This window comes from Leishmania mexicana, chromosome 15, assembly GCF_000234665.1.
Source record: "Leishmania mexicana MHOM/GT/2001/U1103 complete genome, chromosome 15".
NCBI lineage: Eukaryota > Euglenozoa > Kinetoplastea > Trypanosomatida > Trypanosomatidae > Leishmania > Leishmania mexicana.
Window position 1 is genome coordinate 316,494 of NC_018319.1, and position 12,918 is coordinate 329,411.

Here is a 12,918-nt window from a genome sequence, read left to right on the forward strand (position 1 = left end):
GAGGAGGGAGCGAGGCAGCTTGAGCGGTAAACACCGGAGCGCCGCGCAACTCTACGCAGGTGCGTGCGTGCACGCGTGGAAGGGAGAGAGGGGGGGGGTCTGTACATGGGCGCTGCTGCACGGATGATACCTCCTCGCTCCCCTCCTCACTTCTCCCTCATGGACTGGGACAGAGGATGATGGCATGCTGAGACCTGTGATGGACACGTAAAACACAGACGCACCCCACGCACAGCCGCTGACGCCAACGCTGCACGTCATCGGCGCATAGAAACGCACAGAAAAAGAAGTGCGTTAGGCACCACACACACACCACAGACACACAGACACACACACGGACACACACATGCGGGGTGCCCTGCTTCAGCCTAGAAGTGTGTGTCGTCCAAGCCAGCACTGCCGCTCGCGGACGACGGTCGACCGCTGATGCCCGCCGTTGGGCTCGCCGCTGCCTTGGCGGACTCGCTGGGCTTCGGGCGCAGCGTCGAGGTCCCGCTACCGCTGCCGCCACTCAGCGACCCATCCAAGAGGACAGAGGCGTGCAGGATATGGGGTAATGCCGACGACCCTGGCAGCCGGGGCAGTGCGCTGCCGCCGCTGATCCCAGCCGCCACCGCTGCGGGACCCAGGGCCACGCTTGGTGTCACCTCTGTGTGAACGGGCTGCTGCGCAAGGTAGCGACTCTGGAGCGTGTTTTCGGCGTACGCAAAGGTTTCTTCGACGAAGCGGGTCTGCGGGCCGCCATAGGCAAACTTGAAGCCCTCATCGCTTGCGAGCAGTGCGCGCGCGCGCTGCCGCTCCGGCAGCCACGCCACTCGCACGTTGGGGTTGGCCATTGACGGACGTGACTTGCGTAGATACGTGAGTGGGGCCTCCTCGCGCGTTTGGTGTGCCGAGCTCAGCAACTCCACCCACTGTGCCGCACGCTGCACGTAGGCAGGCCTGTCTTTTGCCATGAGGTCCTTCGAGCTGCGCCGGAAGCGAGCGAGGCGCAGCACTGCGACGGGGTCGATGTCTGGGAACGCCGCCTTGAGCCATGCGACAGCCGCAGCGCCATTGGTGTCTGCGCCTGTCTTGGCTGGGTCCGTCAGCGGCAAGCCGCGCGCGTCCGTCCAGGCAGCACCCTCCTGCATGGTCTCGAGGTACCGTGCATACACGGCGACGGCCACCTGCGGGGCCACAGCCACCACGTTCTGCGACAGCGCCATACCGTCGAGCGCGTCCTGCTGCACGTGCACGGTCTTCCCCTCCTTGAGCGCCTGTTGCATGACGTGGCCGAGGCGCACGTGCAGGTCACAGTCGACCAGCTTGTTCTCCACGAGGTAGTCGTACACAGTGCGCGCCTCCTCGCCGGCGTTGCTGTCCAGCAGGTACTCGAGCGCCAGACTCGCGATGCGGTAGCGCCAGATCACATCCACCTCTGCCCTTACAACCACGTTCTCGTAGTGGCGGCCCACCATGACGTTGTACACCCACATCACCCGCACGCGGTGCTTGGCGCGGATGGCGCAGCGCAGCATGTTATGCAGGACCTCCCCGTCTCGCGCGACGTAGAAGAGCCGCGAGTTGCCGTCTTCAAAGATGGCAATCGCGTCCGCCAGCTTTGCGCCAGGGACGCAGGCGGCCGTCAGCGCGCGGTACACATCCACCGGGGGCACCGATGTCGCGTGTCGGTACTCCTCGCACGCCGCCTTCAAATGACCTCGACGAGCGAGGCGAATAATGCGCTGCATGAGCGGCATCTCGTGCACGGAGACCGGCACTGGGCCGTTGCGCTGGAGTTTTATCGAGCGACGGAAGTAGCTGTCTTCCTGGAAGAATGGGCCGCGACGCAGCCAGCGGTAGATGCGGGAGCGGCAGTCCAGCGTGGCTGCGTTGAGACCGACACGATTCGGGTCCTCCACGGTGATGTTGTCGTGATCCACCATCGCGGGCTTCTGCAGCCGCCCAACGTACGGGTCGTAGGAGTGGATGAGGTCGTGGGTGACGCGGTGGCCGTTACGGGCACTCATCAACGAGACTGGCGTCACGAGCGCCTTCGACCCAAGCGAGATATCTGGCATGAACTTCTCCAGCTCGTGCTTTGGAACTATGCTGACGGTGCTGTCTTCCAGCGCATGTGTTTTCTTGGTGCTGTAGCCGCTGTTATAGTTACCAGGCCCGGTGCGGTAGCGACCCGCGCCCCAGAGCTGCGCCATGTCGTCGTCGGCGAGGTTCTCGCGAGCGAAGCGGCTCGGCTGCCACGGCACACGCGCGCGCGGGACGTAGCGCAGCACCGACATCACCGAAGGGTGGCCCGTCGCCCGCCCTTTTGTAAAGACGCCGATCACAGACATGGTACTACGACGAAGAAATGAGCACAGAGAGAGGGGGGACGGGACACCTGCTTACGAACAGCAGAACCGGCGACGCACCTGTGCATGCATGTATGCGCGTAGAGTGCGATGCCGGTGGATGGCGGTGTGCGCGTGCGTGTGGTGAGTGCGGCACGGCACCACATACATGAAGGGCGGGAGGGGAGGGGGGGGGTAGGTCAGAAGGATGGGCGTGGAAGAAACGAATGGTGGAAAACAGAAGGCCATGACGCGTGCGCCCGTGGCTGAGCACGTGTGTACGTGTGTGGCGTCCCCTTTCCCACTCTACGCCATGGGCGTGCGGACGAGGAGTGAGTGAGGCGGAGCCCCACGCACGTGCACACGCGCTCAGCCACGCGCACACGCACAGGCGACGGCTCCGCAAAGGGGCTTGGGAAGACAAGTGAGAGAGAGAGATGACGCGCCCGCCATCCGAAGCGAACCGCGCAAAGAGCTCCTGCTGCGGTGTGCGGCACCAGCAAGGCTCCCCCGCCCGTCACTATCTGGGCTTCGGCGCGCTAGGCCGTACAGAGAACGCAGGGCATGCTTGTCGGCGGGCAGGCATACCGTGGCAGCACGTAAGTGCGCCGCGCGGCCGGCACATTCGCTCTCCGCCTCATCCTCGACGACGCCATCGAGGTAGAGAAGGCTAGCGATGAGGAAGAGGTAGTCCGCGTAGGCGCTCTCGGCCCGGCTGCCGACAGAGTAGAAAGCCATGCTCGAGCCGGCACAGCGCCGGAATGGCGGAGTCGTACAGCAGTCGAGCAACATTCACGTGCACGCGCTCTTGCTACTGATGGAGTGGCAGAGCCGGGGGGGGGGCAGCGGTGGATGTAGACGTGAGGGAGGGCTGCGGGGTTAGGCACAGGCGCACGCAGATGCAGCGACTGTGGATGGTGTCGGTGTCTGCCAGCGGTGAGAGATGGAGGACGTCACTGCCGGCGCTGGTGTCGTCCTCAGCGTCCGTCTCTTCTCCGACTGCAGCAGCGCCGTCTCCAATGGGCAGAGATCGACGTAAGTCCTGTGAGGCGGGGAGATGATGAACGTGTGCGGGTCCTCACTGTGGTTGGCCGGGAGGGGAGGGGCAAAGACGCCGCTCAGTAGGGGCACTGCGTCCCCACAGCGGCAGGACATCGGGCCATTGCACGCATGACAACCCCGTAGCACTACCATCAGCGGCTGTGGCGGAGCCACCTGAGCGGTCCTTAGCCAGTTACGATGGGGTGAGCCACCAATTCTCCGCGCCTGCTGCGCCGCCCACGTCCACTCTGGCACGGCAGCTGGTCAGCCGCGTCAGCGTGAGTGGCGGCAGAAGGCGGCAACTGCGCACTGATGGCACATCCATGCTGGCCGAGATGAGGTCGTTCCACGACAACCACACGGGCACCCGGTCGCTCTGTAGAGCCAAGAGGCCGTCAGGAGACCCCAGCCACGTCCACGCACGTAGGAATGTGACGTGCGGCACTGATAATGGGGACGAGTGGCCTGGCGCCGTGGTACGGCACCAGGACAGCGGCGGAGGGAACAAATTGGGCATCGATTACTGACTGCTGCCTGCGCCGAGGAGCCGCCACTGCAGCTGTAAAAAACTGTCGCGGGATACGCTAGCAGCGGGGATGATGATCAGCTGCGCCTTCTTTGGGGGTGCCTCCCCACCATCGCCGTTGACGGCATACACCTACACTTCCGAGTGGTTCAGCTGCAGTGGCAGGAGAGGCGCAAAGGGATCGGCGCGGATGCTCAGCGCCCCCTGCAGACGCACCCGCCGATACTGCGTTGCGGCCATGATGCTTGCTCGTCGGATGCGGGTTGTCTTTTGAGGCCGCCTGAGCCACGTATGCGCCACCGCCGGCGATGAGTGCCTTGGCAGTAGCTGCTGCCAGCCGGCCCGTTGCAGCGTTGGTGCATGTTCCTCTCCGGTCCACCACCACCGAAGAGGTGGCAACCGGGGCTCGCCGCCTGCTGGGTGGCGGCCTTCACGGCATTGCGACGTGCCACTGTTAGGCACATCAGCGCCCCGTACGTCTCCGCCTGCGTGACGGTGAGCTGCGGACTCAGAGGTGAGACGGAGGGTTCGGAGGACGAGCTGCTGCAGCCGCTGGTGGAGCCGCCACCAGCCCAGTGCAGGAAATCAGCTTCTGTCTTGACATCCACCACATAGACGTCGTTGGCGCTCGTGATGACGTAGAGAAGATGATGCGCAGCTGACGGCGACGAAGACGGCGACAGTCGCCGCACCACCTCGCGCACGAGATCCGCCTCACGCCCGCGCAGGAAGCCGCAGTGTACGACGGAGCAGCCGGCACTCGCGGTGTTGAAAGACATCCCCTTGACGGGATACTCCAGGGGAACGACTGTCACGGGCGGGTGGGTGGGGGGTCCCAGCACCGCCTCCACTTCCACGAGCCACGAGAGGGCGTCTGTTTCGGCGGTGTTGAAGTAGACCTCTGCCGGAGCTGAGGCCGACCACTTGAATGGGCTCGATTGGGTGCAGGCCGACGGGGAGGGGGGTGGTCGCGCGTGCGTGAAGATGGCGAGGCAGCGGGGGCACTGCCAGTGGTAGGCCCGGCTCTCCTGTGCTGGCTCTCTTTCGCACTTGCGTGATACAGCAGCACTCCTCGCCGAGCAGACGACATCCACACACACACACACGCACGCACACCGTCAAGAGCAACAAAAAAAGAGATGGAGGAGAAGCGGCGACCGATGGTCGAGGAGAGCCACAGGCAGCGAGTGGGACATGAATACGAGACAGTTGTATGGGCAACCGCAGCGCCGCGAAGCAGCGGCACTTACCCGCGAGCCACTGAGGAGACGGCGCAAAACCAAGCCCCCCCCCCCTCCCCTCCTTCACTATCCGCCTACGACGTTGATCAGAGACCTTAGCCGTCAGACGCGCCGACAGTGGGGGGGGGGAGGGGCGCGGCGGTGCATGGGACCAGCGGTGTGCACCTCGCGGATCATTCCCCCCTCCTCCACCCCCCCCCCAACCCCACTCACCACCCTTCGCTTTCGGTTTACACACGGCGCTCGCTGATGCGCTGCGCTTGCCCGTATATGGTGTTGTAAGCCCACCACGCACCGCATGTGTCTCTTTGTATTAGGCTGAAGGTAGTCACAAGCACACGTACGCACGGCCCGACAATACACGACATCACCGCCACCACACACAACAACGCACGCCGGCGACTGCAAGCACGCACCAAGGCACCAACATCCGCCACGACCATAAGCTTAAGGGAGAGAGTGCATGTATGCGTGTGTGTGTGTGTCTGTGAGGATCCTCTTCTCAGGCGTGTTGGCAACCGATACCGTCAACTGCACGCGCTCTCACGACGGCCGAGCTGAGAGCGAGGAAAGGCTGAGGTCCTGCGTCAGGGATGCTTGCCCGTGATAGCGATCGGCGGCGCCACTGTCGCCGCCGCGACGCCGGCGAGATGCTGATGCCGATGACGCCGACAGCCCCTGCGTCAGAGCCTCCCGGGCAGCGCGCTTCTCGGCGTCGGACTGCAGCAGTGCCTTTTCCAGCTCCTCCACCTTGCTGATGAGAAGGTTGTTGTCGTTCCAGAAGTGGTCACGCTGCGTCACGGTAGCTTCCAAGGATTCCTGCACTGCGCTGAGGCCGCGCTTCGTGCCCGCCAGCTCCGCTAGGACCTGCTCGTACCGCCGCTCGAGATCTGTGCGCTTCGATGACTCCTCATCCCGCTCGCTTTCCAGCCGTGCAATGGCCGAACTTAGCGCAGCGCACTTTTCTGTGGCGGACGTCAGCTGCGCCGCGGTGCGCTCCACCACCGCCTGTGCCGCATCTGCGGCGCCCTGCGCTACAGCGGCAGCCTTCGCGTGTTCCTGAACCGTGACAGCAATCGCGTCCTTTTCTTTCTGGAGCTGCGCTCTTGAGCTCTCAAGGGTGTCCTGCCGAGCCTGCATCTCGTCCAGCTGCGCCTCGAAGCTCAAGCAGGCGGAGAGGCCGTATCGGCGCGCCGTCAGGCTCACCGGGTCCGCGCTCATCACTTCCAGCTGCTTGCGCAGGTCGATCTCGCGCTGCTTCCACGAGGACTCGGCGGAGCGCAGGACGGCGATGTCCTTCGCTTGTGCCTCGACGCACGCGTGGAGGTAGCGCACACGCTGACGCAGGGCGGTGAGAGAGGCTTCGTCGACGTTAAAGAGCGCCGCCATACGGGACGCGGCATCCGCAGTCTGCGGGTGCGTCGTGCCGCACGTGGCGGCCGCCTCTCCCGGGCTGCGCTGCTCCGCATCGCCGCCGTCGTCGGGTTCTTGCAGCACTGCGAGTCGTGCGAGTGCGTCCTGCAGGCGTACCTCTGCCGCTTGGCGGTCCTGCACCGCCTCCCGCGCGCTGAGCTCGCGCTGCTGCAGCTCTTCGCGCATGTGAGCAAGGTCCTGCTGCGTCTCTGCCAGCTCCAGTTGCAGGCGTGCCGTGGTCTCAGACAAACCGCGTACAAGCTGCGCATTCGCGTGTAGCACACTGTGGTTGGGGTAAAGCCGACAGAGCAGCTCCTGCACGTCGTCACGCATCAGCACCTGCGACTTAAGCTCCTCGATCGTGAAGTCCCGATGGCGGACTAGCTCTTGCTGATCGCACACCTCGCTCCGCGCGAGCGCGACAGATTTCTCGAGGCTTGCCGCGTACTGCTTCAGGTCTGTCAGTTGCTCATGGAGCTGTCGGAAGCGGCCTTCCTCGTTAAGCAGGCGTTGCTCACGCCTACGGATCGCGTCCTCCATCTTGAGGCGCTGGAGGTTTGCCTCCCGCTGCTGTGTCTCCAGTTCCCGCTTTAGATCCTCCACCTGCTCCTGCGACTCGAGGTGCGCCCCCTTGGCGCTGCTCAGCTCCGTATTCAGTTCCGTGAGGGCGGCCGCGGCTGCCTCCAGCTCGGCCACCGCCGCCTGGTACTCCTCCCGAGTGAGCATTTCGCTCACGCGCTTCTCAAGACGCTCGGCCGCGGCTACGGCGTCGTCGCGAGCCGTCTCCAGCACCCACATGCGCTCCAGCAGCGCCGCATGCTTTGTCTTCTCCGCGTCGAGCTCCTCCTGCGCGGCTTGGTGGTTCGCTTGGCTCAGGGCGAGCTGCTGCTGAAGCTCGCGGAAGATGTCTAGTGTCAGGATCTCGTCGTCAAGCTCGTCGTCGCTGTCGCCGTCACCGTCATCGCGACCGTGCTGATCGCGGTAGCTGCGGTGGGGATGGTTGTTGCCACTGTCGACGCTACTGGCCCGGCCGCAGTCGTCGTCGCCACCACGGCGTTCGTCGTCAGCGTCGGTCGTGCTGGCAGCGGGCAATACCATCGGCGGCATCGGCGGTGTACGACGGGCTGGCGAGCCCGGCTGCGGGGAAAGGTGGAAGCCGACCGCCACGACACCCTGCGAGTTTTCGCGGTCGAGCGGGGAGGGGTGGCTGAGCCCATGTGCGCTGGAGTCGGCACCGACAGCGGCCACCACGTTCATGCTCGCGTGCCGAAGCTGCAAGGCCTTGATGAGGCGCCGCTTCCGCTCCAGCTTCAGCAGCAGGCGCGCCACACGCTCCTTCTCCTGGTGCTGCCGCGCATCGTTGCGTGCCTGCGCGGCCTGGTAGACATGCAAGAGAGTCTCATCCTTTTTAGCGGCCGTGTGCAGAAGCGTGCGGAGCTGCTGGAGGAGTGCAACCTGTTCCTCAGGGCGGAACTCGTGGCAGCCATCTCTCTGCGCGTTGCCTTCGTTGTCCACGACAGAGCTGCTGTCCACCGCACCTCCCTCTAGCTGCACGCGCTGACGCGAGAGATGGGGAGCGCTAGTGGCCGCATTGTCGTCAGGCGCCGAGGTGGATGAGGCGAGCGCAGCGTGCGAGGTCTGCAGCGCGGCGAGAAGCACCTGCTGCACCTCTGTCCATGCGTTTTTGACGGCTGTCTGCACCTCTTGGTTCTGCTGCTCGGTCTTCAGTGCCAACGCCACCAGTGCGGAAGACTGCTCTAGGCAAAGGTGCGCGAGGCTGTGCAGACACGAAGACAACGCTCGCGAGGAGACGCCCACAGAAGACGAGTCCGCCTCCGACGAAATCCCCGCGGTCAGGTCAGTGCCTGGAACGCCGTCGCCATTTGTGCGCGCCTGCTGTACCGCGTTGTCTGTGGCGCGCTGCGCCGCCAGGGCCTTGAGCAGCGCTCGCGACACCGCCGTGTCGGCAGACGTGAGTCGCACATCACGCCGACGCACCATCGCATCAATCATACTGGCAACCGCATCACTCGCGTCCTTGGTGAACCACGACTCCGTCACTGCAACTGCAGTAGCAGCAGCGGAGTCTGCACCTGCACCGTCGATGGCATGCGGATGTGACGCCTTATTCTCGCTTTGACCACCACTGGCGTGGCGGCCGCCCTCGACGTCCCCTTGCTCTCGGCCCCCATCGTCGTCGTCACCATCGCGGGCGCGCTTGCGCGAGTTCGGATAACCCTCCTGCAGAAGCAGTGCTGCAGTGGTGGAAGTGAGCGTTGCCGGCACCCCGCTGAAGTTGGCATCCATGTCACTGCCTTCTGGCGCGGATGGGTCACGGGCAGAGGCAGCCTTGACCCCAAAGGATGGCCCCTTCTCATCCAACTGGGAGGCAGAGACACCCCCTTGCTGCTGCTGCTGCTGCTGCGGCTGCAGCCGCCGCTCCGCCGCTTCGGCGCGCTGCGTCGCCTCGTACAGCTGCCTCACCAGCTCCTGGTTCCGCAAGACCAGCTCGGCGACAGAGTTGACGCTAAATTCATCGAGGCTCTCGTCCTTGTCTAGGGTGTCCAGGAGACGCAGCAGGTTCGGGTCGCGGCTGACGTCGTCTGCGCTGTGCACACGCCGCGTCGATGGCGACGCCGCCGCTGATGTCCACACGTCCATGTCACCGGGTCTGCTGTCGTCCCGCGCGGCTGGTGATGGGGACCCGTGTGCAGACGAGGCGGCTTCTCCGGTGAGCAGAACCGTCACCTCCTCCGATCCCACCTGGCGCGTCACCGTCCCGCGCGGGACATCGACTGTGGTGAACGCCGACGGACGTCCGAGCGCATACCCGCTGAGCTGATCACTGGCCGGCAGATGCGGACTGCACACGCCGCCGACCTCGAGCGTGGCGCTGCCGAGCTGCCGCAGCGAGACGTGCCGCTGTCGACGTGGAAGCTGAAGGGAGGCGTCGCTCTTCAGCTGTGGTGCCACCAAGCGTGATGCGGCGTAGGTGTTCAGGCGCTGCTGCACGCCCTCCTCCACCTCCACCTCCGTCGGCGAGGACATGCGTGAGGTGTCCTCAGATGCGAGGGGCGACGGTGGTGGCTGCCGATGCTTCTCCCGGTCGTAGAGCACTGCTGTGTTGAGTCGGTTATCAGCTGCCGCGTCGCTGCCGCCGGACGTCGACAACGGCCACATCACGCTCAGCCAAGCTCTGCGCCGCTCCGCCTGCGACGGCAAAGTCGAAGGCGGGTCGTTGGGCGGAACCGGGAAGACTGAGGATGACGATCGCGACGAGGTGGGCGCACGCAAAGATCGCTTGGCCTTCTTTGCGCCTAGTTGGTCGAGCGACCCCTGCAGCTGCCGGTTGGCGCGGCACGTGTGCTCGACCTTGACCAGCAGTGACGCAACTTGCTGGGAGAGCACGCTGTTGCGGTACACCATCGACTGCAGGTCTGCCCGCAGCACGTCACTCTCTTTCTTCAACTCCGCCGCGTAGGCGACACTCGCGTCTCTGTCTCTCTGCAAGGAGTGCAGCTCCTCCTCGGCTTTGGCGAGTTGCTCACGCAGCTGGCGACTGTTGGCCGCAATGGTGGCCTGCTCCTCCAGCTCACGCAACGCGATGTCCCACTGCGGGCCCTTTCGAAGCAGCTCTTCGTTCCTCGCAGCTGCTGCTGCAGTGGCGGTGACATCTCCCGTCGAAGCTTCTTGTCCCGCGTTGCCCTCTGCGGCGTCGGGAGGCCGCGACTGCGCCAACTCACGCCTCTCCACAAGCGCCTCAATCACCTGCGCCTCTTCGATTTGCTTGGTGAGCTGCAGCTGCATGAGAGCACACTGGTGCTCTGCCTCTTCTCTTGCCTGCACCACGGCGCAATGCTCCGCCACATCTACTGTTGTCGTCTGAAGCCGCTCCACCTCCTGCCGCAGCTGCACAACTTCACGCGTGGCGGCGAACAGCCTGTCTCGCAAGACGGTCGTGCTCTCCCACCACTGCGCACGTTCCTTCTGAAGCAGCTCGAGGGTGCCGCGCTGGTTGACATACGCGGCGAAGAGCTCTTCCACAGATGGCTTTGCACCGTCGTCGACCGCGTACGTCAAAGGCGCCGATCCCTCACGCGATCGCCGCTGCATCCCGATGCTGCCAGTTAAGTCCTCTTCCGCGCTGGAGGAGTGCTCGCCGGACGAGGGACGGCGCCCCAAGGACGGTGACGACGGAGTCGGGGACTCCGCGGAGTCCTGCTTGCCATCGGAGCGGTCGGCGCTAGTCGAGCGGAAGGCCTGCCGCAGATCAACGCGCAGTACACGTTGCAAGTCGCGCAGTATCGAGTCTTCCAGGTCCTTCCGAATCGACTGCATCTGCTCCGCCTGGCCGGCCAACTGGCGGTCAAGTAGCCGATTCTGGGCCATCAAGGCTCGCACGCGCGACTCATGCTGCCGCACCGTGTCCTGCAGCGTGCGCTCCACCGCCACGACCGCGTCGTCGATGAGCTGCTCGACCAGCTTCGAGTGCAGGGAGGTGCTGAACTGCTGCAAGGCGGCGCTGGCGCGCTCCTCAGAGGCCCAGACGCTCTCTGCAACCACATCGGACGTGATGGAGGCGGCGCGGGCCGCGACCGCTGCGTCAGGGATGTCGTCAGCTTCGTCACGACCGCCTTGGCGCCACGCTTCTTCTTCATCGTTTTCCGTGATAGCCGCGTCGCTGACCACCACGCCGCGAGAATCGCGCGCCACCCCCGGCTCGCCAGCGTCACGGAAGGCAGCAGTACTGCTACCTGCACCGTCTGCACACCTGCGCAGCACTGCCGTCTCCGCCGGCAAGTTTTCGTCTCGACGACTACTGTGCTCTGAGTCCGGAATAGTAGAGGCGGCACGCTCCTGGACGCCTTCCTCGTCCGTGCGCTGCGACGCCGACACCGATGCCGACGACGATGACGGCGGGTCTGGCAGCCAATCGGGAACCATCAGCGGGGCATCCACCGGCTCGCCAGAGGCGCTACGTGCAGTCGTCCCGCCACTCTCGCTGCCACCGTCGCCGCTGCGGTACTCGACATCATCGTTCAGCTCCTCTTCCGCCTCTTTCCAGTAGGGACTACTCGAGTCACCCTTGGAACTCCCCTGATTCCCCGCTCGGTCGACGTCGACAGATCCGCGCTGCGACTCGCTGGCCGCAGAGGATGGTGAGGGAGTGGGATACGACGATGACGACGATGACATCGGGACCGGGGGCAACTCGGCGAGCTCCGCGGCGGTTAGCTGCGGCAGGGATGAGAACGACGGTAGTGGCGGTGACGTGGGAAGAAACATGGATGACCCGCTCGCCGGCGCGCCACTGCCGTCGCTGCACGTCTCGGAAGAAGAGTCGTGGCCACTTGACATGACTGATGACGACGACGGTGGCGGGGACTTTCGCGGCGGTTGCTTAGGGGGTTACAGGAGAGAGGTGGTGGCGGGGTGGGACTTCTCCTCTGAGCTGGTGGTGGTGGTGGGAGGAGGGTTTCCAGCACCTTTGCCTTCGACACCCCCTCTGACCAGGCAAGCGCAGATGACAACAGACGGCGGCAACGACAGGGAAAGGTAACGCTGAGGCACGCAAGGCAACCACGAGGACGTGCGCGGGTTTTTATATTTCTCCCTTTGTGCGTTGATCTCCTCCTGTCGATCGATGTGTCTGTGGGGTGCGGTCTGCGGCACGAAACGCGTCTTGAGCCACTTCCCCTCGTCCGTTCGTGTCTTTCGCTGGGTACGTGCTCTCCAACCCTGGCAGACGGGGGTGGGGTGGAAAGGAGGAGGGGAGAGAGATGGGTATCCTTGTAAACACTTTAGCTGCTTGGGGGGGGGTATGGGCCCGATGCGCGAGCGTGTGCGGGTGTGTCGGCGAGCAGGAGGAGAAGGGAGGTAGATGGGAAGAGAGAGGGGGAAGGGAGAGGGAGCGATCAGTGCTGAGGCGACGCACGCGCACCAAAACACAAGCATGCGGAAGACACATACAGCACACGGAAAAAAAAGGCGTCTGGGGGTGGGGTGGCGGATGCTCTTGTGCGGCGCCTCTTCACTGACAGACCAACGCGCAGACGTCATCCTAAGCGATTTGGCCCGCGCGAGCAGCAGCGGGAGGGTGAAGCGGCGGCGGCGGCCACGCGTGGCCTCTCGCATCCATCCGACTCCCCCTTCCTTCCCACACTCTCCCCCCGTATTCGCAACGCTACCGTTCGCAGCTCCGTGCGCAAGACGAACCGAGAGAGTAAGGAGAAAGGGCAGAGTGGGGAGCAGCAATGTGGGATACTCGGACGCCGGCCCGAGGCCGTCGCTCTCCTCGCCTCCGCACCCGCCTCGGCGCACCTCTCTCCTGTTACCCCGGGGTGCCTTTGATACCCCCCGTGAC

General features: G+C 64.7%; 2 protein-coding genes across 2 annotated transcripts; both read right to left on the reverse strand.

Annotated features, from left to right (window-relative positions):
• Nucleotides 1-368: 368 nt before the first annotated feature.
• On the reverse strand, nt 369-2,336 carry LMXM_15_0780 (conserved hypothetical protein; the record flags this gene model as incomplete). The annotated part of the gene is made up of 1 exon (XM_003873554.1): nt 369-2,336. One exon carries the CDS (start codon nt 2,334-2,336, stop codon nt 369-371), a length of 1,968 nt encoding a protein of 655 aa, XP_003873603.1.
• Nucleotides 2,337-5,684: 3,348 nt separating this feature from the next.
• On the reverse strand, nt 5,685-11,912 carry LMXM_15_0800 (conserved hypothetical protein; the record flags this gene model as incomplete). Its single annotated transcript, XM_003873555.1, has 1 exon — nt 5,685-11,912. One exon carries the CDS (start codon nt 11,910-11,912, stop codon nt 5,685-5,687), a length of 6,228 nt encoding a protein of 2,075 aa, XP_003873604.1.
• Between the last annotated feature and the right edge of the window lie 1,006 nt (nt 11,913-12,918).